Source organism: Poecilia latipinna, unplaced genomic scaffold (genome assembly GCF_001443285.1).
Source record: "Poecilia latipinna isolate Pla-1442-1.1 unplaced genomic scaffold, P_latipinna-1.0 Scaffold380, whole genome shotgun sequence".
NCBI classification, from domain to species: domain Eukaryota; kingdom Metazoa; phylum Chordata; class Actinopteri; order Cyprinodontiformes; family Poeciliidae; genus Poecilia; species Poecilia latipinna.
In genome coordinates, this window is record NW_015112996.1 from 125548 (window position 1) to 150306 (window position 24759).

Sequence of the window (24759 nt, forward strand, 5' to 3'; positions counted from 1 at the left end):
ATACACCCTTTGTCCACGCCTCTAGCTATGTTTCTTCACTGCTAAAATGAGAAGTCGTCTGCAGTGATTATGAGATAAGTTGTGGTTTGACTATTTCTTTGAATTTGAAGGCTTGTTAGCTGTTAAAGTGAAATACCTAAACTTGAGTTTGTGTTAAAAAAAAAAACATTCCAGCTTTAGTAATTCTGAAGATTTAATACCAGAATGTCAAACTTTTGAAGATGAAACAAGGACATTTAAACTGTAATGTCTCATATTTTGAAGCACAAACTATCAATGCTTTCTATCTGAAAGCATTCGATCATGTAAAAATTATTTTCATTTCTTGACAAAGAACGCATGCTAAATTTCTTTAATACAACTCTGCAATTGGTGCATCATGCAAAGACATGAAAGTCATTGGTATATATGTATAACTTATACTTTCAGTTTCTTAGTGTTTTTGACATTTATTCAAATAAATTGAAAAAAACAAACATTTTTTTCAAGCTCTTGTTCATAGAATATAGTTCACTATAAGAACATTTTAACGGTTCACAGCAAAGAGAGGGTAAATAAAACAGTGTGAATTTTACCAACTACAATCAAAGAATGAAATGTCACTGAGGACCTTTAAAGTTATGCAACACAGCCAGTTTTTTAATGAAGGTAAGACGAGAGAGAGGAGATGCTGCACTTGTTGATTTCAGAGTTCTGGTCCTGGTTCTTGCGGATTCGGTAGAAGTTCTCGATGTAGCTGGAGCGGCCCAGGAGCTCCACAAAGTCTTCATCATGGGTGATGATGAGAAGCTGGAAATTGCGCTGACGAGAACGACTCTTGATGATTCTGGAGAGCACAGCAAAGAGATCAAGCTTAAGTACAACATGCTGAATACTTGCAACTTTCAAAGCAATGCAATGTTGATAATCTCTAAATCTAAAGAAAAAAAAACTGTGATCAGTGATTGCTTTGTTGAAAGATGATTAATGTTGCACAACTGATTCTACAGTCTTGCACACTTGCAATCTTAAAAACAAGTGTCTATAAAAAGTTTCGCAATCAGAAAAGGTTCACACGTTAAAAGAAAAGTGCAGACGCACTCTCAGGATAGCAGTCAAATCTAAATCATTACAAGTGTGCTTTTACTAAACACTACTTCGTTTTAATACTTGGTTTGTTACTGTTGTATTCAAAGAAATAGTAATGAGTTTAAAAAATGGCAACCTCAAAATTGTAAAAGGATTTATTTTCATACATCTGTTAATGCATTAAAAACACTCCCCATTCCTTTCCAAATTAAATAAAAATAAAACATGAAACTGTTAATTAACAAAAGATGAAAAATATCGCAGTTTCTGCTATTTTTCTGTTGAAAACACTATAATGTCAATCTTGTTGGTCTGGAATAAAGATGCTGCTCAATTAATTGTAAGGTCTTTGTAATGACTTGATGAGGGCTTCTTGCTGACGGCTTGACTTTTTAAAGTTATCTTCTAATTGGTGAGTATTCACAAGGTAAGGTGTGGCTTACCTTGTCTAATCACAAGGTAAGCCACACTACCATTATTTTGAACACAACTGTATACACCATCAGTTGGATGGATTTTCAGTGCCGTTGAAGACTTCACCTGGTACAGATTATAATGCAAGTGGTAGGTGGAGAAATCACAATGACAAAAAAAGAAAGAAGAGTGAAGAAAATGTGAGTTAATTTCAACCGATCCTGTTGCTGCACACTTTCACAGTTATTCTCCAGCTCTAATCGCATTAGATACAACTTCAGGTAAGGATTTAAAGTTTTGCAAAAGCATGAAAAGCACTAACTCTACAAGGGCATGTGCCAAGGACTCGATGTTCTCTCTGTCCAGGTTGGTGGTGGGCTCATCCAAGGCCAAGATCCCACAGTTCAGACAGAAAGTCTCTGCCAGGGCAAGACGGATGATCAGGGATGCCAACACCTGCACATGAGAGGCCATGAAAGAGGAACTGATTATACAGAGCAGCTACACTGACATATTGGTTCTGTTGCTCTTGGGTTGCTTATATGCTAACTGATTACAAGTCACAATTTTGTATACACTCAAGTTTAAATCCTACAGTTTGGTACAGAATAGAAAAATAATGCTAGGTTTTAGGAAATGATAAGGAGTGTTTCAATTAATTTGACCCTAAATTCATGCCAAATATGGGCAATAAGGGAGTGAAGAATAACTTCTCTCTAAATATTGAAGTGTTTATAATTACCACACACTTGGCAGGACACCAGCATGTGACAAAATTAAGAAGCTGCTGACATTTGTATCAATAGTTTAGTAAGATTTTTAAATCCCTGCTCTTGTGATGATTATATGCCATCAGGTGTTGCAGAGGGCAAGATTATACACCGCAATAGCTTGTCATATCTCCATTACTCACTCCCTCTGATTTCATCATTATCAGCATTTCTTGTCATTCAGTTATTGTGGAGAACTTTAGAAATATTTTTATGGTCTCGTGCAACAAAAGCACGTGTGCATCATCTCTCCTGGACCACAGTGGTGACAGCCTTTTGTTGATGGACTTGTCGTCTGGAGGTTTTTATTTGTATGCAATGCCTGTATTGTGACGCATCAGCATAAATACATGGACTGCTACTGACTGACAATGTTCTTGTGTCATTTTATACATGCATAACCTTTAGCCATGCCAGCACAAATACAGAATTGGCACTGTCGGCACCTTCTGGCCAGCACTGCAGCGTCCTCTCATATCCAGAGCCGTGTCTCCTTTCACCATAACTACTCTGTAGTTGTAAACCCTCCTCTTAACTCCAGCTGATGAATTCTCATCCACATCCGACCTGATCTCCACATACTCAATATCTGAAGCAGATATGAGACACAAGACAAAAGACTTAATGAAAGGAAATACTGGAGAGGAACTACTTTGTATAAGTTTGGGGAAAAAAAAGAAGCACCTTGACCCCTGTAGGTGCTGCGCCACAGGTCTCTGATAATTTTATTGATCTCATCCATCTTCATACTGTGGAACCTCATGATGGTTCTGTGGAAAGCAGAAAGAAAACAGTAAAAATCATATTAAAGAGGATGCTTTACTTGCACGCTGTCTTTGTTAGATTGAAAATAGCAAAATAAGCTCAGTAAGACATACCAAGTGCATTGTCAATCACGTGTTCATAAAATAAAATCCTCTCAAGATGACAAAAATGCACCATCATCAATTCCTAAATATAGGTTAAACAAGTTCACTCTGGCAAATGTGACTTTCACATATCTTGGTTACAAAATGAAAACTGCAGCAACATTTTTTTTTTTTCATTTAATACTGATATGCTAGATGATATATCTTTGTAAAAAAAAGATATGCAAACAGAAGACTGGATGCTGCCTTCCTGGATACCAAGAAATATTTTGTCTATCATCTAGCAACTTGATGAAAAAGTCCAGTGTGGTTAAACAGACGAAATGATAAACGTACAAAATGCAGAGTTTCTTCCTATGACCATATATGGGGGGTTGATGAACCACAGAGGAAAGTTGAAACTAGAAGGATTAGAGGAGACCTTATCCAACAATCTGACCTACTGCCTTATGTACGCAACTGCTTAGTCAACAGATGCAACTATTGACTTCCTTGTAGAAACAGCATATATCTTCCAAAAATGGACTTCTATGAATTCATCAGAAACTCAATAAAAGCTAATATGAGCAACTTAAACTGGATTCATTTATTAGGATATTAGGAATGTTATTGTTCCTGTTGTCATTATCATTAAATACATTGGATATTTAAATAGAAGAGTGATACAGCTTTTACAGTGTTCTCAATCGAAACAAAAGTATGACGCAGCACTATAAAAAATACTTAAGAAAAACTACTTACTAGCACGGATTAATAAAAGAGAGTTTCATCAAGTCTCTTAGTATACTTTGGAAGCAAAGCAGTAAAGAGGAGCAGAGCAGGACCTATGTATTTTATATCACCTCTAGAATCCTTGCGGGACTTGAAGTTAAGGCTTTCCATCCATTGTTTCAACAACCTCAAACAGAAAGTTTAAGTGTACTTTCATTGAAATAACTTGAAAAAGCAATAACACATAAAACATTACTGGAAATTCACCAACAAAAATCACATTGCTTTTGAATTGTCCTTTGTTAAAGAAACAGGCCTCACGAGGCAGCACATTTCTTTCTAGAATCCAATGGACTTTGGCTCATCAAAATACATTGTAGCTAATTCCAGTTTCGCTTTTTCATCCTTGGTCAGCCCACTTGAAGTCCATTTTGACTCAAAAGACAACATATGGTGTGATCTGTACCTCAAACTTGGAGTTCACGTTTAATGTCTTAGTAATGTTGTTCTGGGCTCTTTATCTTTCTTCTCAATTTGCCATCAATTTTCTTTGTAGCCAACCTGTCTAGACCGTGGCTACTGTCCACTGAACTCTAAACTTCTCAATAATATGTGCAGCTTTAGTCACAAGAGCATCAATGTGCTTGGAGATTGTCTTATAGCCTTTTCATTTAACATAATTGTCTATGATTTTCTTTCTAACATGCTGAGACAGTTGTTCTTTGGTTCTATGGTTCATGTTCAGTATGGTACACATCATGTCATCAAACTGCACACTGACAACTTGTCAGCCTGTAAGTAGGCTGACTCACTGATTACAAGCTTGAAGACATTTGTAATGTTAATAAGAAGTCTCACCATAGTTTAACATGGTCAAATTATTTTCAATACCATAATGTTTGTCTCGCCGTTTCATTAGCTCTTTTTTAATTATTCAGTTAAACCAAATTATAACAGCAAAGTCAGACGTTTTTTGTTAATTTTCAGTAAATTTTTCATTACTACTGCTTTTGTCAGTTATTTCAGTGACCATTGTGGGTCATAAACAGCAACATTTTCCCATGTGTATTAGTCGGTCACACTGGCATAAGAGTTGCTAAAGCCTTAGAAAATGGTTTAGACCTGCTGATGTGAACTAGGTCACAATACTGACGTAGTGCGGAACCAATGCAAACGATTTATCAGAATAGGAAAGGATGTGGTGTGCTCAGGTTCAGCCAAAGCTTAGACTATACAACACTAAAAATAAATCAAAGAAAACAAAATAACATATTTTGTGAACTGGGCATTTATGCTGTGCATCTACATATTAAAAATCTAATAAAGTTCAGAAAAACTAAGTTTACAGAGGTTATAACTTAGTGGTATAAAAACACAGACATGATATAAAGGTTAAAGGATACGTTCATGTCAAAATCATAAAACCCTCTAACAAAAAAATCTAAAAATATGTCAGACATGTTAGCATTCTGCACAAATCACAAGTTTAAAGTAGCTTAACCTCCAACTAGAAAAGATGATTTAAAAATTCAGTATCCAATCAACTAATTTTCATAAGAAGAAAATTCAAAGCATCTTCCGAGATTCAGGAAAATGCTCAAATCTGCCACATATTGTAAAAACGTTTCTCTTAGGTGCAATCTGATGTCTCATTCTGTGACCCAATTACCTCTTTATTTAGTTTCACTTTCCTAGGTAGTACTCAATATGCTCTACACAGGAGCATGCAAAAGTGGTGAAGTGTGTGTATTACCAAAACACATCTGCGTCAAACACTAGAGGTTTCTAAGATATAAGATATAATTGCTATTATTAAGATACTATTATTAACGGCTTTTTAAGTCTTTTGAAATCTAGAGCAACTTAATTAAGGTGTTTATTTAAAAAGCTGTACATAAACAATTTATTATAAACTTAGAAATTTCAATTGTATTAAATGCAGTAATTACAAATGTAAATATTCTATATCTAAAGAGTCACTACAGTAAGTACTTGATTTATGTCTGATAGTGGAAGCTTTTAAAAACTATATTAATAATTTCTACTTGGCCATTTATAACAGCCAGCTGTAAAGTTTAATTCACAGTACTGCCACCATTTGTTTTGCAAAGTAAATGACCCATTTACACTATAATTTTTACATTAAATATCTCAACTTGAAACTGCTTTGTATTCAGACAGAAACTGTGACGTAAATGTATGGGCTGCAGAAAAAAGGCTTTTTACGCTTGCTTTGCATCTTGATTAAACTGCACGATGATGCTCATAACCCTCATAACCCACCCACATGCATGAGTAAATTATGCGATTGCTCATTTCTCAGATGTTATCAGAGTCTGCGAGTGCAAACCTCCTCACATGTGCTTCCTTACCAAAATTTACAAATTTGAGAGAAGCTCATTCTTAGGAACACAATCTTACAAAGACTGATGACAAAGAGTAGTAGACAGCTACAAGAAACATTTCACTGAAGTCAGATAAGGGGGAAACAAGGAGGGTATGATGCCCAACTGTTTTTTCCTCAGCTAGTCAATGCGTTTTTGTATCCATCTATTAAAATGTAAAACAAGGTAATTCTGTTGCTCAAGTTTGATTAAACCAATATTTGAACATTTGTGAAATAAATATTTGAGGTGACCTAGTTTATCTTGTGACTGTATACATCCAGAAACCTACATTGAAATGTATATAGTCCTTATCTTTATTTGTAAAATATAATTATGCTCCAAATCTCATGACAAGCAGTCAGATATCTAACAAGTTCATGTTGTACCATGTTTTAGCAGTCTGAGGACAATGTCTACATTTTGCTATGCAGAAAAGCGGTAAAGATTTGGCACATTACAATATAATTTTTGGTTTATTGCATTACTTAAGTTGCAGAGATCAGCTCTGATTGGCTCTAAAATAAATCTTAGCTAGCTGTTATTACCACTGAAACCTCTCCCATATTCTCCAAACTGACTATGAATTAGTAGAGGTAAGATACTGATAGAGAAGTAATCAACAGAAAGAACAGATCTATCCTTTTAATGATTTATTATGAGAAAAAATTATATAGTTTATTCCCACTAACAATTTTCTTAATGGAAACAAATTATGCAGAAACATAAAATATCAAACATATTTTTTCATCCTGATATTTTAAGTCTAGGTTACAAAGTACAAAAATGTTTATGGACTACTCTATGCCTGTTTTAACATGAATGAAATGTTAATATTAATAAAAAAGATAATTTCCAACACAATTTGCAACTGACATTCAAACTGATGACTTAAAACCACTGTGAATTACACAGAAAGCCAACATATGCATCACAGTTTCCCTCAGAAAACGTACAAAGCCCAGTGGTTGGGCAGCTAGGTGGTTCATCAGTGGGTGACGGTGTTTTTTTGTATTAAAAAATGTTACATTGACAGGAAATGTAAAATATTACTTGGTAATTATGTTTCTGGAAGACATCATTAACAACGATTAAACACACAACTATTGAATTAAAAACAACAAACCAAAGAAATAGTATTAAAATAAATAGCAATTTTTTGCGCATCTGTTAAATGTAAAAACACTATGTAATGCTGGTCACATTTAGAGCTGACTACAGGCATAAATGACATAAGCAGCTGCTGAAGACCCCCCAAACCTTCACGGGCCCCATAAATGCTAACATTTTAACACGGACCACAGACATAGAATTTTAACATCTATTTATTCAGAATGGCAATGCTGTTAAATTTGATTTTAAAATATTGTTTAACATTTGTTTAACATTTAAATTTAAGACAGCAACTCTGCCTGACTGGAAGTAGACAAAGCATTTTTTATGCACTGCAAAAAAAATAAATAAAATAAAAAAATAAATAAAACCAGCATGCTGCATGATTTCGAGGTGAGCGTGACAGTTCCTTCACAGGCTGAACCACCGGCCCACTAATGCACCGGCTAACTGGGAACACATAAACTTTTATCAAGTTTCAGTGACGATACAAAGCCATGTGCGGGGGCAGCGTGTGTGAGATGCAAATGCACACACTACACATTATTCTTTGCTCACAGAGATATGTGGCCAGTGGTGGTTTCGGATCTGTGCGACATGGTGAACTGTCCAGGGCGGCACCACAGGATCTGAATGTCAACAATCTTGATATTGATATCGATTGACATGTCCATGCCTCCCAAATCAAATGTGTTGATGGGGGGAAGCAGGGGAACCAGCAGAGTGGTTCGTCCAGGGCGCCAAACTGCCTAGGACCGCCTCTGGCTGTGGCTTTTGAAAGTGACTCAAACCTTGATGCAGTTCTTTGAAGAAAAATGATTCCTCATGGGAGTTGATATAAATTCCGATACAGATGAAGCTTATCTACTAAAACGCCTTCCAAATCGTCCGGATTGAGTGAGAGATGCAGCCGTGGCAGTGCGCTAGGTGGCCAACATGCAGAAGTGCCAGCTGTGTGACTGGTGCACTTCATATCCTGTTCAATACACTGATAAACTCGTCTTTCAGGAATGATTCTGCAGCGTTACTGGTGAAATGCTGCGTGCAGCAGAGATGTGGTGTATTAAAAGGTTATTAGAGAAAGATTATGAGAATTCTGACTTTCTGATAGCATACTAAATTCTTCACTAACATTTGTGAATACCTTCCCTTTATTATGGCGATTATGCAATTTTTGGGGATTTTTAAGATAATATCTATTACTTGACTTTTAAGTTAAGCAAATACCAAGTCCAAATAACATGTGTCACCTACACCCAATGCTATTACTTTCGTTTGAGGATATTTATGTCATCAGTGATGCTAATACACAGACAACCACTACCTTCGACATGGCATCTATTTTGAATAACGTTTTAGACATGTAAAGTTCCAAAGTGCAAGCAGTTTCAGTATTTCTCACACCTGATTAACATTAAACCGCAGTCACTGGTGGTTAAAAGGATAAGGTTTTTATGAATAACACTGATGGGAAAAAAAATTCAGTCATTCAAACAAATCAGTTACTTACTGATCAAGGGCTTTGTAGTAGAGATCAAGGTCTTTAATGACCAACTCAGTGGTCCTCATGGTGATCATCTTGTTTTTGTAGCGCTCCTCAGCTTTGTCATACTGATCTTCTCTCAACTCTTTTCTGTAAAAATTTAATTAAGAAAAAAATAGTAAAAAAAAAACGTTTAAAAAAAAATACTCATTTTGAAATCATTTAAAGAGTGATCTTTCTCTTCTTACAAATAGCAAATATTTTACCACTTAACGAGTACTTGTCTTGGAGCTATGTCATGCTTTATTCAGTAAATCCATATTTTAAGTAATTCCAGAAAAAAAAACAAGATGCAGTGCTACTCTACAGTGAGTGAAGAATATAAAAGCTACTAAGGAGCTTTCATTTGGGTTCCACATATGCAAACTATGTGGTATGATGAAACATTTCAGCTGATACTGTTTCAGTTCAGTTTACATTTATGTCTGTTTTACCTGTAATGCAGAATCTCTTCTTCGAAGCCTTTCTGCCGACCTAGTGCGATGCTCCGGTTCTTCTTCAAATCTTCTAACTTGCGTTCTGCATCACGACGTTCTCTAAAAAAGCACAGAAAATAAAATAGAGAGGTTTGAAACACTAAAAACATTCCACTCAGGGGATAATGAACAGGCTATTAGTCTTGGCCTATCTTGAAGTGCTACTGTATTTGTTTTTCGACAGACTAATTAAAATTGTGAAGTGCTCTTACTGGCGCAGCTGCAACACCTGCATGTTGCCCATGTCTTTCATAAGAGTTTCTCGTTTAGCTACAACCTCCTTCAGTTCCTCAACTCGTTTCCTTAATGTCAGATTGTCTTGTAACCAGCGCTCTTGGACCTGAAGAAATAACAAACATGCAAGAAACAAATACATAATAACAACACTGGTAAAGAAAAATGTCCGGAGCGCAATGTTGAGGGGTCAATTCTGGTCTCCAGATTTTTTTGTCAATTACATATTTGAACCAATTCTTTTATAGTTTTTAGAACTATGATAAGAAAAAAAAAACTTGTTTAAAGAATTCAAAATATAATTTCCAGCCTTCTGGCAATGAGCTAGTCATTTATTGATATTAGAAGCAGAGATGGAACCATACTGTGCATGAGAGAGCCGTCATTGGAAGACAAAAACAAATTGATCACAGAGTTGACACTTTTTACTGCCAATAATGTTATATAAGTGGTTACCATTATTAAATCATAAATTGTCATGTACATCCTCAAGAGAATCTCGGTCCAAAATTAACTAAGATTTTTAGAAGGCTGAAAACATTTCCAATTCCAATTCTGCTGGAAGTCTTGTTCTATCGCAGTCTGAACGGCTTACAGGTGACACTTTATTTGAAGGGGTGTGCATAAGACGGACATGAGGACTTTTAGACTCCTTCATGTTTGTAACAGGTGTTACATGTTTACGACAGTGCCATGTCAGTCTTATGAACATAGCTTCAAGTAAAGTGTTACCCATACGTTAAGATATCAAAAAACTTTTATGGATTATTACATCCCTGTGCATCTTCTGGTTCAATACAGACGCCAAAACCTACAATGCTTATAGATCCCAAAACTTCATAAAGTCGTCACACCAGCTCAAGAATAGAGCACACAGAGTTTCAGAGAATAAGTTTCCATGCGGTTTCACTGGAAACTGTAGCAGTGGAGGCATGTTCTGCCGATTGATGAATCACGCCTCACTCTCTGGTAATCCACTGAACCAGGTTGGGCTTGGCAGTTCCCAGGAGAATAGCACTTTCCTGACATTACTGTATCAAATATCAAAGTATGGTTGAGTTTTCTTCACTCATTAAAACCACTTACACAGTTGAGAGGAATTGTCACCCCAACCTGGTAGCATTATGTACATTCATGTATTTTTCACCGATTGGAAAAATACATGATTTTTGAGTTTCTGGTCGGCTCTTCCCCAGTCAGGGCTGATCAAACCTGTTTGTTAATCGCCAATTTCTGTTCTTCTTTAACACTACCATACCCCAATAATAATATTAAATATAAAAATAATGAGACAAAAGTCTGTACCTTTTGGGTATCTATGTCCTGACGGATGTTTCCCATCTCCTTATTTATTTTGTCTTTCTGCTTCTCAGCCTCATGGAGCTGTGTGTTGGTTTCTTGAAGCTCTGATTCCTTTTGCTGCAGCATGAATAAACATATATTAAAATTTATATATATTTCATATATTAAAATAAAGAAATACTTTCAATTACTTTTAAGGGAAAAGTAGAGAGTGATTAATGTACTTTCAAAAAAGTAAAGCTAGAAAATGTAAATGAATATTAACCAAAATCCGTGAACAGATTACCTCTTTATATTCCTCTCTTCCGTCATCCATGTATTTTTTAATATCTCGTTCCAAAATGGAGACAGACTTCACCCTCTCTTTTATGCCATTGATCTGTAAAAAAACTGTGATTACATTGTAAAATGGACGATACTTTAAATGAAAACAATGCTGGAAATATAGATGTTTTTATGTTTGCTTAAAAACAAAAAGATATTTAACTTGAGCAGCATGCACAAGAGGTTAGAAGTGAAGTTTATTTTTTACTACATATATCACCAAGTCTTATGAGAAAGCAAAAATAACATCGGCAGGTGACATGACAGCATTACTAAAAGCAGAAAAGAATGACAGAGAAAGCAGTTTAGAATCTCCTTTGTACATCACATGTTAGACACCAATAGTTTGGAGATGAGTGAGATGAGAACATGAGTAAGCATCAACCTTTTCTTGGCCTTCTTCCTGTTTCTTTCTTTTATGCTCCATTAATTCTTGCTTCTCTTGTTGCAGCTTTTCCAAAGCAGCAGACAGAGGTGACAGCTGTTCCTTTGCTTCCTGTATGGAAAAATTGTTGTCAAATATTACTGGAAAATCAAATCTTAATATGCAAATACAAAATTGTATTGTCACAACAAACAATATATCTGTTCTTCAGAAAACAACATTTATTGGCTTTTGTCATTAAGACAATGTTTCTGTATAAACAAATGGTCTGATATAATATTCTAACCTAAAATGTGAAGTTTTCGTAAAAATAATCATAATTAGAAGAAATAAACCTTAAAAACATTAAACTGTGTGTATTAATCCATTTAATATGATTGTCTTATGAAGTTGAGTTTCTGAAAAGTAACTTTTCAATAATATTCAGATTTGTTGAATTGATCTGTATGCACAAAATGATGTGTTATAATAATTACCCTAATGTCTCTGGTTAAAGCCTGAATCTCTGCAGTAAAGTCAACACATTGCTCCTCCAGCTGCTGCTGTTTCTGCATGTCGCTGCTTAGCTGCAGCTTCTCTGCTCTCGTTTCATTAACGGCACTTTTCAGGATCTGAATCTGGTCCTGTTGATCTTGGATCAGCTTACGTTTCAGCTCCATTTTGCTAGAGGCTGGAAAGAGACAGTGTCAGAAACAAAGTACAGAAAAACAATTTTATGACACAATCTGCTAATGACAAAGAGTTGAATCAAAAGTGGATCAACTTTGACTCTTAAGGCATGACGCTAATGTGCAAAAAAGATTAATCAGGTTCTGCTTTAGAGTATTGTTTTTTTTTTTTTAATAATTATCCATTTAATAGGTACCTACATAAGTGTACATTTCTAAGAGGATTTTTTTAACTAGCACATTTATAAGCTAAATATCTTTTTAAGATACTAGAAAAACTATTATCAAAAACTATTTTTAAACATTATTGTTAGAATCTAACAAAAATGTTTTTCTTTTTATCAAATTGTGCAAAAAAAATTTTTTATTTGTTTTGTTTTTACACGTATTACACAATACTCAGTATAAACAAGTATGACTAGATTAAAATTATGTGTGCTGTTATGTTGCTTGCAGGTGTTAAGCTATTAAATAGTAGTTGAAATCAAGGCAATTAAGCAAGTATTAAAAGTAAAACTAAAATATTAAAACTGTAATGTACTGTTGGAGTTTGTGAATGAGGAAAACCTACTGGTGTCCAGCTTGTGCTGCGTCTCTTGTTTCTCCTGACTAACTTGCTGAATGGTTCTAGTCAGGTCTACTCCCTGGAGTTTAGCTGCTTGCTGAGCTATTTTTCTGTCCAGCTCTTTAAGGTCCATCTGCAAATGACCAAATATATGAATTGGCACAAATGACACGAAGGTCTGCATTTAAAATTGACAGCCTATATTTTAAACAAACACAGCTTGGGAAAAACGTTTTAACAGCCAACAGTAACACACAAAAAATATAAATATACACATTTAGGCCGTGGGATTCCGACCACTGAATGAAGGACACTCCTTTTCTTGCCATATTCTGCTCGGAAAACCTGCTCTGTCTTTCGTATAGTGGAAATGCAGTCAAACTTGAAGCAGTTTTGTTCCAACTGTATCAGCATCAGGCCCAGTTTATAAAAACTGGTTCAAAAGCGGCACCACTTTGTTGTGGAAACAAACTCTAAAAACTAAAACTTTGAAAATGTCAATAAAATAAGCTCTGCTGAGCTTATCTTGAGAAAAAGGCAATGAGAAAATTTTTGCTTCTCCATTTCTAGGGCTGAAATGATTAATCTAATTAGTCATAAAGAAGCTATTGTAGAAATAAATAATTGTCAACTAATTTAGTAATCGAATAATTGTTAACTGGATATGCAAATTCAAAAATGCTACTCACAAGAATTATTACATCAAAACTGTACAAAAGATATATACATCTTACATTTAAGATAAAAAACCCCGTGTCTATAAATATGTTCTACTCAGGATTCATCGAGTGGCATAGTTTCAGCTTCACTCAGTTCAAATACTGTAAAATAAATCTCCTATTAAGCACCTTTTGCTATCCAATTATTAACTTGGTATTAAAATGTTTTTCTTATTTAAAAAAGACACAAAAAGCAAGATTCAAATGAAATGTTTAACGTTATGAAGTGGATCTGTGGTGACAGGCTGGATGGGAAAATCAACCTGATCTAAAGAGACTCAAATGACAACTTCGGTTACAGACACCTCAAATGAATCTTGGTTGATTCTCAGAAGGATCAGATCTGCCCGTGTAGAAAAAGACTTTCATGTAATGTAGGCGAAATGCTAGAATGTTTATACTAATTGTTGAGTAGATTAGCTGGGCGTCTGTCAGAAATAAGCATGAACCAGAGAAAAGTTAAGGTGATGAGAAGATGCAGTGGTACCAAGTATCTGTCCATCAGAGAGATGTCTTGCAGGCAGGCCTTGGCTGTTTCCTCCTCAGACATTAAGGTACCAAGCAGCGTGTCCTGTTCTTCTATTTCAGCCTTGAGCCTCTCGATTTCTCTGTTCACAATCTGAAGTCGGTTTCTCAGCTCAGGCAGCTCCTTCTCCTGAAACTGTACAATGGCCTGTCTGCAAAAAAAATAAATAAATTGGGTAAAAAAGAAGTATGCATTGCTTTTTTCAAACTTTAAATTTAATATCTTCTCATATTAGCAGCATACTTCAGAAATACAGCTGAGTATCAGGTAAGTAGCAGTTGTGTGGATTAAAATGTTTTGATAATGACAGAACAATGGGCAGACTGGTTGGAGATGACAGAAAGGCAAAGAGAGCTCAAATAATCACTCTTCACAACCAAGAGATGAGGGAGTAAGGTAAGGTAATTTATATAGCACATTTTCAGCAGCAAGGTAGTTCAAAGTGATTACAGTACAATCTCTGAAGGCACAATACTTCAACTCTTGAAGCAGAGAATTGATTTCATCCATAAAACATTGTGATATTTTTCCTTTCCACCAGGAAACATCAATCAAACCCCCCAGGATAAATCAGTCCTACTGCGGACCAGGCCCATCTCTTTATACCTCAAATCATCTCAATGTGGTATATTGGACATCACAGAGAGTTCACTGTATTTTAGTGGGCTCCACTTTCATTTGTTCTTTGTGCAACTTTAGGAAGATGTAGATTAGCATCACAGATGTGCATCTGACCAATATGCAACAAAACATCTGAAAAAATGTTTTAAAAAATTGTTGAATCAATCAACCACAAGGAGTTAACACAATAGTGATCCAAACCAGTTTTTAACAAGATCTACCTCATCAAGAGGTCAGTAAGTGTGTGCATTTTTTTAGTTTTATCAGTAGCCAGAAAATTCAAACACAACAAAAGAATTTAAACAAAAAAAAAAGAAACTTTTGGATCACTGGATAAGAACACAATTCAATTAGTTTTATGAGTTAAAACTTACATCCTATGAGAATTTAGCTCCATCTAGTGGAACTGGCTGGAAGTTTACTAACTGTGCTGGCCAATCTACTGTGTTTTATTTAAACTTTTAAATTAATTTGAAGGCTATTTTCAACTATAATACATTCCTGTGCAAAAATAGTCATAAAAAGCTATGATGAAAATGAAGCTTAAGGGCAGGAATTATTTTATTTTCACAACATTGACGACACTGATGAATATGCAGATATTTCATTTTCAATGAGAGTCTCATGTTATGTGTTCCTTACTATTCTATCATTTTACAGACCAACCAAAACAGAATGGTGAAAGCAGGACTAAAAGTCTGTAACTGCATAAATAATGCTACTTTTAAGAAAAAATATTCATCTCTGCATCTCCAGGTAAAAAGATAATGATTTCTTTGGAGCAATAAAAAAATACAACTTTACTTCATTTATGTTTTTTTTTAAATCTAAGCAGTTAAATCAGCATACCTCACAGGTTTGAGTGCCATCATTTCATCCCTCTTCCTCTCCTTCTTCTTCAGGTCCTGCTCCGTGTTCTTCAGTTTGTCAGGCACCAGGCGTAGCTTGGACTGCATGTCGCTGATAACTTCCTGCAGGTCCGATTCTGAAGGAAAGGTGCGCTGGCACACAGGGCAGCAGGGCTCCCTCTCCTCTGTCAGCTGGCTGATGAACTGAGTGTACACTGCTGTGGCTCCTGCTAACATGGCTTTATCAGGACAGGTGGAAAAAGAGAAAACATAACATATTTACACAACAGTGGTAAATGCACACACTTTTATCCCAAAGCAACAAAATAAATGGTGCATAGCATTCATTAGATTTAACATAAGTCCAGGAAACTTTTTTTAAACCCATTTCAAGTTGCAATTAATAATAAGTTAAAAAGTTGCAATTAATACATGTACATTCATGGCCAATAAGGTTTAAGACTGACTCACACAGACAACTTGTATTTTACAAAGCTGACTGCTTTGGCATTTATGGGGGTGTTTTTTTATTTTTTTTTATTTTTTTTTTACAGACCATAGGTAACTCTGAGCAAAGAGATATTGTAAAAAAATAGCTTTTTTAAGGACGAATACAGCTTTTGGGGCAAAAGCTCCTAATTTTCTTTTGGGGTAAAAGAGACTGCCCAAAACTTCTTTTGGACCGATACCATGAGTGGAGAGTTAACGTGTTAATAAGGACAGGGCATGTATCGAATAAGAGTGTGGTGACTTTGAAAAAAGGTGTTGCTCAAAACCTCTCCTTTTTGTTTGCTTCTAGCTAGACATTTATGAACTTCTAAATGCCCAAGAAAGTCTAGCAAGAGCCAGGAGAATTATCTCCTAAAGGGAATTCAGTGTAGGGACTTGGCTGTCGCCACTGCAGTTTATTAGGAAATTAAAAAGGCAAATGAGATACACAGGTCGGGGGAAACTTACAGATACTGGCCTGATTTAGGGGATGGCTGCAAAGAAGATAAACTGACAGTCTGCAGAAAGTACCAGGACTGGACTGCAGAGGATTGAGGGAAAGACATATACAACAGCTATATAAAGATCAAAACATTGAAATTTGAGCCATTGCCTGAAGACTACTTCCATTTAAATCCAATCAGGAGATTTTGATTATTTCTCCAAAGTCTAGGGGAAAAATACCAGCAACCTCCAAGTGTTAATAAAACAAGTATGAGCCACCATCCCTACAATAAATAAACAGTTTTCTGTAGATGTGTAAATTTCTGCTCCTGTCCAGTTACCTCTTTGCTTGGATACCTTCTCCAGATCTTCCTGCAGTCTGCCCAGATCCTGCTCCAGATCCTGACTGCCACACACGCTGAAGAACTTCTCTTCATCGCTTGTTAGTTGTTGCTCCTTCTTCCGCAACTCAGTAGCAATATGGCTTTTGTTCTGCTCACTTGACGCCAAGTCTTTACTGAGATTCAGAAGAACAGAAACAGACATACAGACTTCAAAACTCTTTAACTCAAAAAGGTTTTTCATTAAATAAAATAAAACCCACTCACTTTAATTTGGCAAGCTTGTCCCTTGTACTATTGATTTCCTTGGATTTGGAATAGATCCAGTCTTCCAGTTCTCTCTTGTTGGGAAAATGACCCAGGAGGGACGTGAGATTCTCGCCGTGACGAGCCTTGGTTTTCCGTACCTGCTCTTCCTTCTCTGTCTGGAAAGGTGAAGAGGAAGAATGAGGAGAGAAAAAACAGAAGAACACAAGAAACAGCAACAACATTTGAAAAAAAAAGAATGTAGAGAAAATAGAAGATTCAAAATGGTTTGATTTGAACAGCTTACTATGATTTAATTAAGCAACAAGTACAGAAAAAGAAATGAAACTATTCTGCAATGTGGAATCATTTCATACCTTATCTTTCTTCAACATGTCCATCTGAGTGCGTGCAGTTGTGTGCGTGTTAAGAATCTGCATCTCTTGATCGAGCCGTCTCTGCGCCCGGTCAAGCTCCGTCTTTTCTCTCTGGAGTCCCTCAATCTCAGTCTTCAGCTCTTCGACATTGGAGCTCTGAACAGCACGTTCCAGCTCACACTCCTGATGGGGAAAACCAACACACAGAATGAAGCTGAAATGTGCCAAAAAAAAAACAAAAAAAACGTAGACACTTTATGTTACAGAAATACTTTTATTCATATGACAACTTAATAATTATATTTGATAGTTCATACAAAATCTTTACATATTCCCAACTAAAAAACTGGGAAATGGTATGAAAAACTGTAACTAATGAGAATAATATGACAGCATTTATAAAAAGTCTAAAGCTGTTGATTATTTTTTCAAATAATACAACAAGGCAAAAGTTGCTGTGCAGTCACCTATCATCAGAAGATAAAAAGTTACTTGAGATGTGTCATCAAAGTATATAAATGTGAGGGATCTTACAGCTTTGGCCAATTCATTTTCCAGCTCTTGCAGTCGACTAGATGACCCTTCGAGTTTCTGCAGATCTGCCCTGATGTTCCTCAGCTCCTGCTGCTTCTTTCCCTGCATGTCCCTCTTCAGCTCTACAGTTCTCTCCAGGCCAGTCTTCTTATCCCTTATTTCATCGATAGACTGCTGCTTCTGTTGCTCCTTTTCCTGCAGATCCGCCTACAACACAATAAAAAGAACAATAAACAAAACTGTCAAAATTCTACTTATTTCAAGTGAAATTTAAGTAAAGTTTGATATTTTGCTTGTCAAATGTTATTTAAAGTTTGATAAGTAAAGTAAAGTTATCAAACATTAGTTATCAAAACACACAGCAGGAAGCACAAAGGTCATGGGTCCAAAAAATTGAACAGGAGTGTTTTGGTTTCAGTCCAAGTATTTCTTACTGTAATCTGACTGAGTGTCTCTTTCTCCTGCTCCAGTCTTTGTATGACGTGACGATGAAAGCTTTCAAGCTGCAGGGAGGTGAAGGGGGGGCGGTCATAACCCTCCATCTCCAGATGGGATGACAAAGAGCGAACCTGTGAAATGCAGAGGATGAGAGAAAAACCAAGGAAAGCTGTTATTTTCTTGGAACTTTTGTTTAATTACAATACCAGAACAAATTAAGATTGTTCCTGATAGTAATGTAGCATTTTTTTTTAACTCTCAGTGGAAACGCCAACTATCTTTCATCGTCAGCAGGTCAGTATAAGTGTGCATTTCTCCATTCTTCCTCTCACCAGAGTGTCACGGCTCTTGACGTTCTGAGTATGGCGATCAGCTTCCAGCTGAAGACGACCTGAGATGAAAATAAGGAAAAACACTAATTGCACATATTTATGAACTGGATAGAATGTATACATCTTTTTCAAAAAATATACAAATTAAAACTGACTAATGTGGCTTGTTTTTGTTTTCACAACCTTTTATTGTGATGCCACTAAATAAAATCTACTGCAACCGATTCCCTCCAGAAGGCAAGTGGACCAATATCTTTGGAAGACAAAGGTGGTCCAGAGGGAACAGCAATCAAAACGATGTTTAAAACTCCACAATTTAGTCACATGTAAAATCTGAAGATCATTAAAAACACAACTCTTCAACAATAACCAAATACCTAATGCATTTTTCTGCACAGTGGGATCTGATAAAACCCGTGAACGCGACTTTAAACCAGAACTTTTTTGATGCAAGGCAACACTGCAAACACCCATGTCACCATGCAGCCACAGAAAATCATTGTAAACAAAAGCTAATAAAAAAAACAAAATGTGATTAATTGACTCTTCTATTTTCATAGAAAGCTTAAAAGCCAGAGCAGGCCTACAAGTAAAAAATGTCAATCTATACTCCTAATCATCATTTTTTTTTAAAAAAAGCACTTTAGGGATGATTTTAATTTACATTTTCATTACCTTGCTCGACCAAGAGATCGGCCTTCACTCTGTTGAGTCTCTGACATTCCCGGCCGGCTCTCTCCAGCTCTCTCTGGCAGTCTGTCAACCTGCGCTCCTTCTCCTTCACTGTCCTCTGGTGGTTCTGGTAAATGTCTTGTAGCTCCTCATCTGAACCCTGAAACACCTGCACCACAGATGGTTCACTGGTTTAAAGTGAATCTCTACATGAACAAGCACAGCTCAGCATTTGTTTTTCAGATAACAATAGTTTCAATTAAAAAAAATAAGAAACATAATTCTAATATATATGTGTGTGTGTGTGTGTGCAAGTTTAATCATCTGTAATACACAGCCCTCAAAGAAGAAAAAATAATTTCGCATTTATGGCAAGTGAGACTCAGGTTGTTCTATTTCTCCAACAGTTAAATACAAAGAGATACTTACAGCCCAAAATGAAAAGCAAAACACACACTTCAAAGGTGGACAACACTCGCACAGTAAATGATCAGAAGTTTGTAAAACTAAATGATTAAAGAAGAAAATAAAACTAATGAGTTCACAGAAGATCACAGAACCTCAACTGACTTAATGTGACGTTTAGATTATGTCACATTATCTTTGCTTTGGAATATTGCTGACACTTCCACAATCTCATATCATCATATTGCACTCCCTCAATATTTGTTTGCAAAACAAAATGAAATAGAGATAGACAGCTTTAGTGATGCAGCACTTGGTGGAACAAAAGCTCTCCTTGCATAGCCTGTAGTTAAATCTTATTTATGTTTTATGAAGTGACAAATATTTTATATTAAGATACACTTGTTGAATTTGCCGCCTGTATGAATTCACCACAGCTGCAACTCTCAAGTGCGCTCTCGATAAAACTGACATTTCTAAGTGCTGTTGCTTTACCTGTTCCATGGTTTCCTCCAGCTCTTTGTTGTCTTCCTCCATCTGTTTCTTCCTGCTGTCCAAAGCCTTGATGTCATTGTCCAACTTCATCACCTTCCCCAGTTTCTGGTCGAACTCCATCAGTTGATTCTGACAATAATTAAGAAGACTGATTAAAAGGGAAGACTACTGACCAATCCTCAACGTGGACTGACCGTTAACTCTCATTTATGCCGATTGATACTTCTGCTGGCAATGCACAATTCACACACCTCAAGCGGCTCAATCTGGCTCTCCGTCTGGTGGACACTGTCTTTGGAGGCCGTCAGCTGAGCCTCCTTGGTGGCCACAGTCTCTCTGATCTGCTGAGCCTTCTCCTTGTTTTGCTTCAGGTAGCGTAACTCCACTTGGCATTCTTTGACTGTCTGACTCTGTTTGAGGCGCAGCTGACGCATTGTCTCCAGAGCCTTAATATATCTACACAATGTAAATAGTAATGATTAATTATATGGTGTTACTTGTGTTATTGTGATGTGTTATGGAGATTGGAAGCTCGGCCATTCAATCAAACAGAAATATCTGCTGGACTCACTTGGTTGCAGCAAAGATGGAGTCAAATTTGTCTTTGAGTGCTTTGCCCTCACTAAGTGGCCAGTTGGAATCTTCTTGGTGACAAAAGATGACATGATTCAGCACCGGCTTGGAAACTCCTAAAGCAGAAATCATCTCCCGATCCAGTTCACCACACTTAGAAGAAAGACTTACTCTTTCACCATCTCTGGGAGAATTAAAACGGGAGACAAACGTTCTCATTATAAACGTTTTCAAACACTAGGTAAAAGACTGCAGTAGATTATTGAAAGTGTCTTACTTTATTCTAGTAATGACCTGCTCTAAGCTTTTGAATGAGTAGTTCTTTGCTTTCTGTGTGCAGGACATGGAGCGCTGGATGGTGACTTTCTCTCCATTAACGTCTGAGAACAGGAGTCGAATCTGAGCTCGTACATCCGTCTCATGGGCATCCTGCAATGGCACATGATCACTTTAAAAATACAAAAATAAGTTGACAACAACAGACAACATCATCTGGCAAGCTAGAACAGAATTAATTTATTACCAGAAATGTTATTCTGGGAAATCAAAAAATGTAACCTTCATCTTTTATTATGTTTTTCTTCAAAAATCTTAAATAATCCTAAAAGAACTTAAGGGAAAATTATAAAAAAACAACATTTGTCTTTAAAAATCATTTGAATCAAATCTCTCTTTTGAGAAATCTAAATTTAATTAGATTTGAGGTAATGACTAATAAGGTCTTAAATGAAAAATTAATTATATAACTTTACAGCTATATTTAAAGATTCTCTCTAACAAAATGATGAAATGTTCATCGACAAACCTTTGGATCATGAACAAAAGCTCCTCCTTTAGATCCAGGGGGAAGTTCCCCCGATGTTGCATACTTGAGGCATTCAATAATAGTCTAAAAACACAAAAACATTTGGATTATATTGTACAAATGTATTTCAGAAACTTCTGCTTAGCTATCCTCTTCTGCAGAGCTTTAAAATAAACCATGGCCATGCTTAATAGTTAGGATTATCTTCATGTTTTCCTACCGTTTTTCCTGCTCCGTTAGGTCCCACCAGAACAGTCAAAGGAGTAAAAAAGGAAATTATTTGTTTGTCTTTATCCTCAATCCCAAAGCTCCTCACTCCGAGGATGCTCATTTTGTCTATCTTCGACATTTTTGCTTATGAAAGAGAAACAGAATAAAGGCACTTAAAGTATAAGACAAATGCTTTAAACATGAAAAAATCTCCACCACTTAGCTAAAAAAGTAATAAAAAGAACTTAATGTTAATAACTATTAATAGCTGTGGATGTCTTTTGTTTGTTTACTATAACAAAGGTTAAAAAACGTTACAAAGCTGAAATGCCCCAGTCAGGCTTTTTATTGCCAATGGTGATTTCTAGTGTCTAATGTGTCAATTATGACTTTTGTCACACATAACAAGAAAAAAATTATAGATGTGGAGTAGTTTTGAATTACTTATAATTAAGGTATTGAAAGATTACTCTCAATCATGCATCAAAACATACACCCCTACTATTTTGAGTTTTAATGCATACATAGAAAAGAAAAATAAATTTTAGAATATTTAACAGGGTAATTAAAAATGAGAGTCAATCAAAAGAAACTTGAACCATCCTTATCGCTGGGTAATTGATTGGTGCAACTAATAATGTAAAGAATATCAATACTGTATTGAATTCCCTATATTTATTACAATATCTGAAAAATATAAACAATAGTATATTCTTCACAAAACAGCAATAGTAAAACAAATAAATTCTTTCATGCATATTTTCTTTTAATAATTTTCTAATCAATTTCTAGCCAAGTAGAAGAGACTGTTTCATGCTTTATCACTAGATTCGTCACGTCGTGAATTCTGTAAAGTAATAAACACACAGCGGAAAGAGCCTTTGAAGTTAACGCACGTGTTCATTTTAGACGTTAAAGCTTATATTTTACAATAAAATTACAAATTAATTATTACACAATTCTGCTTGACACAGAAGGTTACTTTGTTTCCAACTGAGTTTCGAGTAGACGGCTACCTTTAAACGTTTTGTTGACTTTGTTAGAGAATTTATAACAAGCTAAAAATGTTTACCTGTAAGCTAACAACGAAGTTTTGCGCTACTGCTACTTTGCGGTTTAACAGCTAATAAAATGCATTTCGAAGTACTCAGCCGTCATAAAGATGCACTGACAGTAATATGGTTAAAAGGAGCGCTCCCTAAACGTATACATAAATAATTCAACCCTCTTACCGTGGACAGTGGCTGCACATACGACCAAACGGGAACTACAGTTTTCGCGCTGTGAGGGAAAGTGACGTAAGATTAGTTGTTCACTTCCGGTCTCAAAATGACAACATAAACTATTGAATGGCCATTCAAACACAGTTAGCTTTTCATTTTATTGCAAAAATAATCGGTTAGAAAATGAAATTGTTACATATTCTCATAAATACAATTTTTAAAATCTGACTTTGAAAGTTAAATAAAAAGATAGCATTAATTCAACTTGAATGTTATTAATTTGTTTGTCATCTAGTGTGTTATCGTAATGGTGATAATATGTCCCCATGGCTTGCTCTTTTCCTCCTTTCTGTCGTTCTTTATTTCCTTCTTTCTTTCTTGGATGTTTGCAACTGAATTTGGACCTGATTCAAATGTTATTTCTGAATATGTAAATCACAAACATGAACTTCATACCACATCATTCAAAGCCTGTGTGACAATGACTGCCAGTTGCTGTTGACCTACAGGGTGTCAGTGGAAATCAGACGACTTTGGACAGAGAGAGAGAAGAGGAAGAGTGTGAAACTGAGATTAGGGACTTTGAATGTTACTATGTGAAGCTGAGAGGTTGGTGGATGTGATGCAGAGAAGGAAGGTGGATCCTCTTTGCTTTTATGAGAGTAGATTAAAGGCAGCAATACTTAAGCTTAGAATCAAGGTTTATGTTGTTCAGCAATAATGTATATGGAAAAAATGGGGTATGAGCTACAGATTGTGTCGACGAGAGCTAAAGAAGTATGTGTAAGGAGGTTGGAATGGGTAGAAAAAAGTGTCAGGTGTAATGTGTGATAAAATATGAAACGAAAGGTACAAGACAATGGAGGGACAGCAATGTTGCATGGTAGAGTCAACGCCAATGAGATAAAGTCAGGGGCGACACTATATATCGAATAACTCATAATGTTTAATTTTCTTCAGAATATGATCAGGGAAACAGCTGTTGTTTTGGAGATGAAGTTACAGAGACTGAACAGAGATGGTTGGGACATTTTACAAGGAGAGACAGTGATTATATCAACAGAACGACAGTGAGATTAGGGTCGTAGGGTAAGAGGCCAAGAGGAAGACTGAAAAGGAGATTGATGAATGTGTCAAAAGAGGACATGAAGTTATTTGTTGTGAGGGTAGAATTAATATTGATGGCACATTTTGGTTTCCTAAGGGAAACGCTGAAAAAGAAGAAAATCTGAAAGTGGACTGAATCTGTTTGTCTTTCTAAATAAACTGAACTAAGCTGCAATCAGTACAGTGTCTTTTTGTGAAGTTCAGAACGAACCACAGACAATGCCATGTTAGCTAAACATTGGACTTGTCATCACATCTTTGACCACAAGATGGCACTGTTTGGCCAAAAACGATACTGCGATCATACTGAAGCTCCCTCTCGTTATTGCTCAGCATGCCAGTGAATGGCTATTCACTATTATAGTACTTTTGACAGCTCGGTCACCAGTGTTTTTCACCTATTAAGAGCAAATATGATGGTGGTCTAATTTTTCTTAACAGGCATTTCAAAGGCTAAAATCTATTTTTTCATAGAGAACAATAATACCATTCTCCAACATTCAGAGAACTATTTTTATTCTCTCATTG

General features: G+C 35.9%; 1 protein-coding gene across 2 annotated transcripts; it reads right to left on the reverse strand.

Annotated features, from left to right (window-relative positions):
* Positions 1-182: 182 nt before the first annotated feature.
* Positions 183-23221, reverse strand: rad50 (RAD50 homolog, double strand break repair protein). Of its 2 annotated transcripts, none has more exons than XM_015036778.1 (28): positions 23134-23221; positions 21912-22045; positions 21692-21775; positions 21164-21315; positions 20885-21070; positions 20565-20769; positions 20314-20442; positions 19417-19582; positions 18742-18800; positions 18406-18540; positions 17972-18178; positions 17438-17620; positions 17082-17239; positions 16815-16990; positions 15542-15779; positions 14033-14222; positions 12833-12959; positions 12070-12263; positions 11594-11704; positions 11171-11263; positions 10888-11001; positions 9561-9688; positions 9307-9408; positions 8840-8962; positions 2937-3022; positions 2699-2841; positions 1805-1938; positions 183-826 (listed from the first exon to the last, which is right to left on the reverse strand). In XM_015036778.1, the coding sequence occupies exons 2-28, from the start codon at positions 22038-22040 to the stop codon at positions 640-642; spliced, it is 3939 nt and encodes a 1312-aa protein (XP_014892264.1). In that variant the 5' UTR covers positions 22041-22045; positions 23134-23221; the 3' UTR covers positions 183-639. The 2 variants fall into 2 exon arrangements, with proteins under 2 accessions (XP_014892264.1, XP_014892265.1); XM_015036779.1 differs by lacking the exon at positions 23134-23221 and adding an exon at positions 22974-23064.
* Between the last annotated feature and the right edge of the window lie 1538 nt (positions 23222-24759).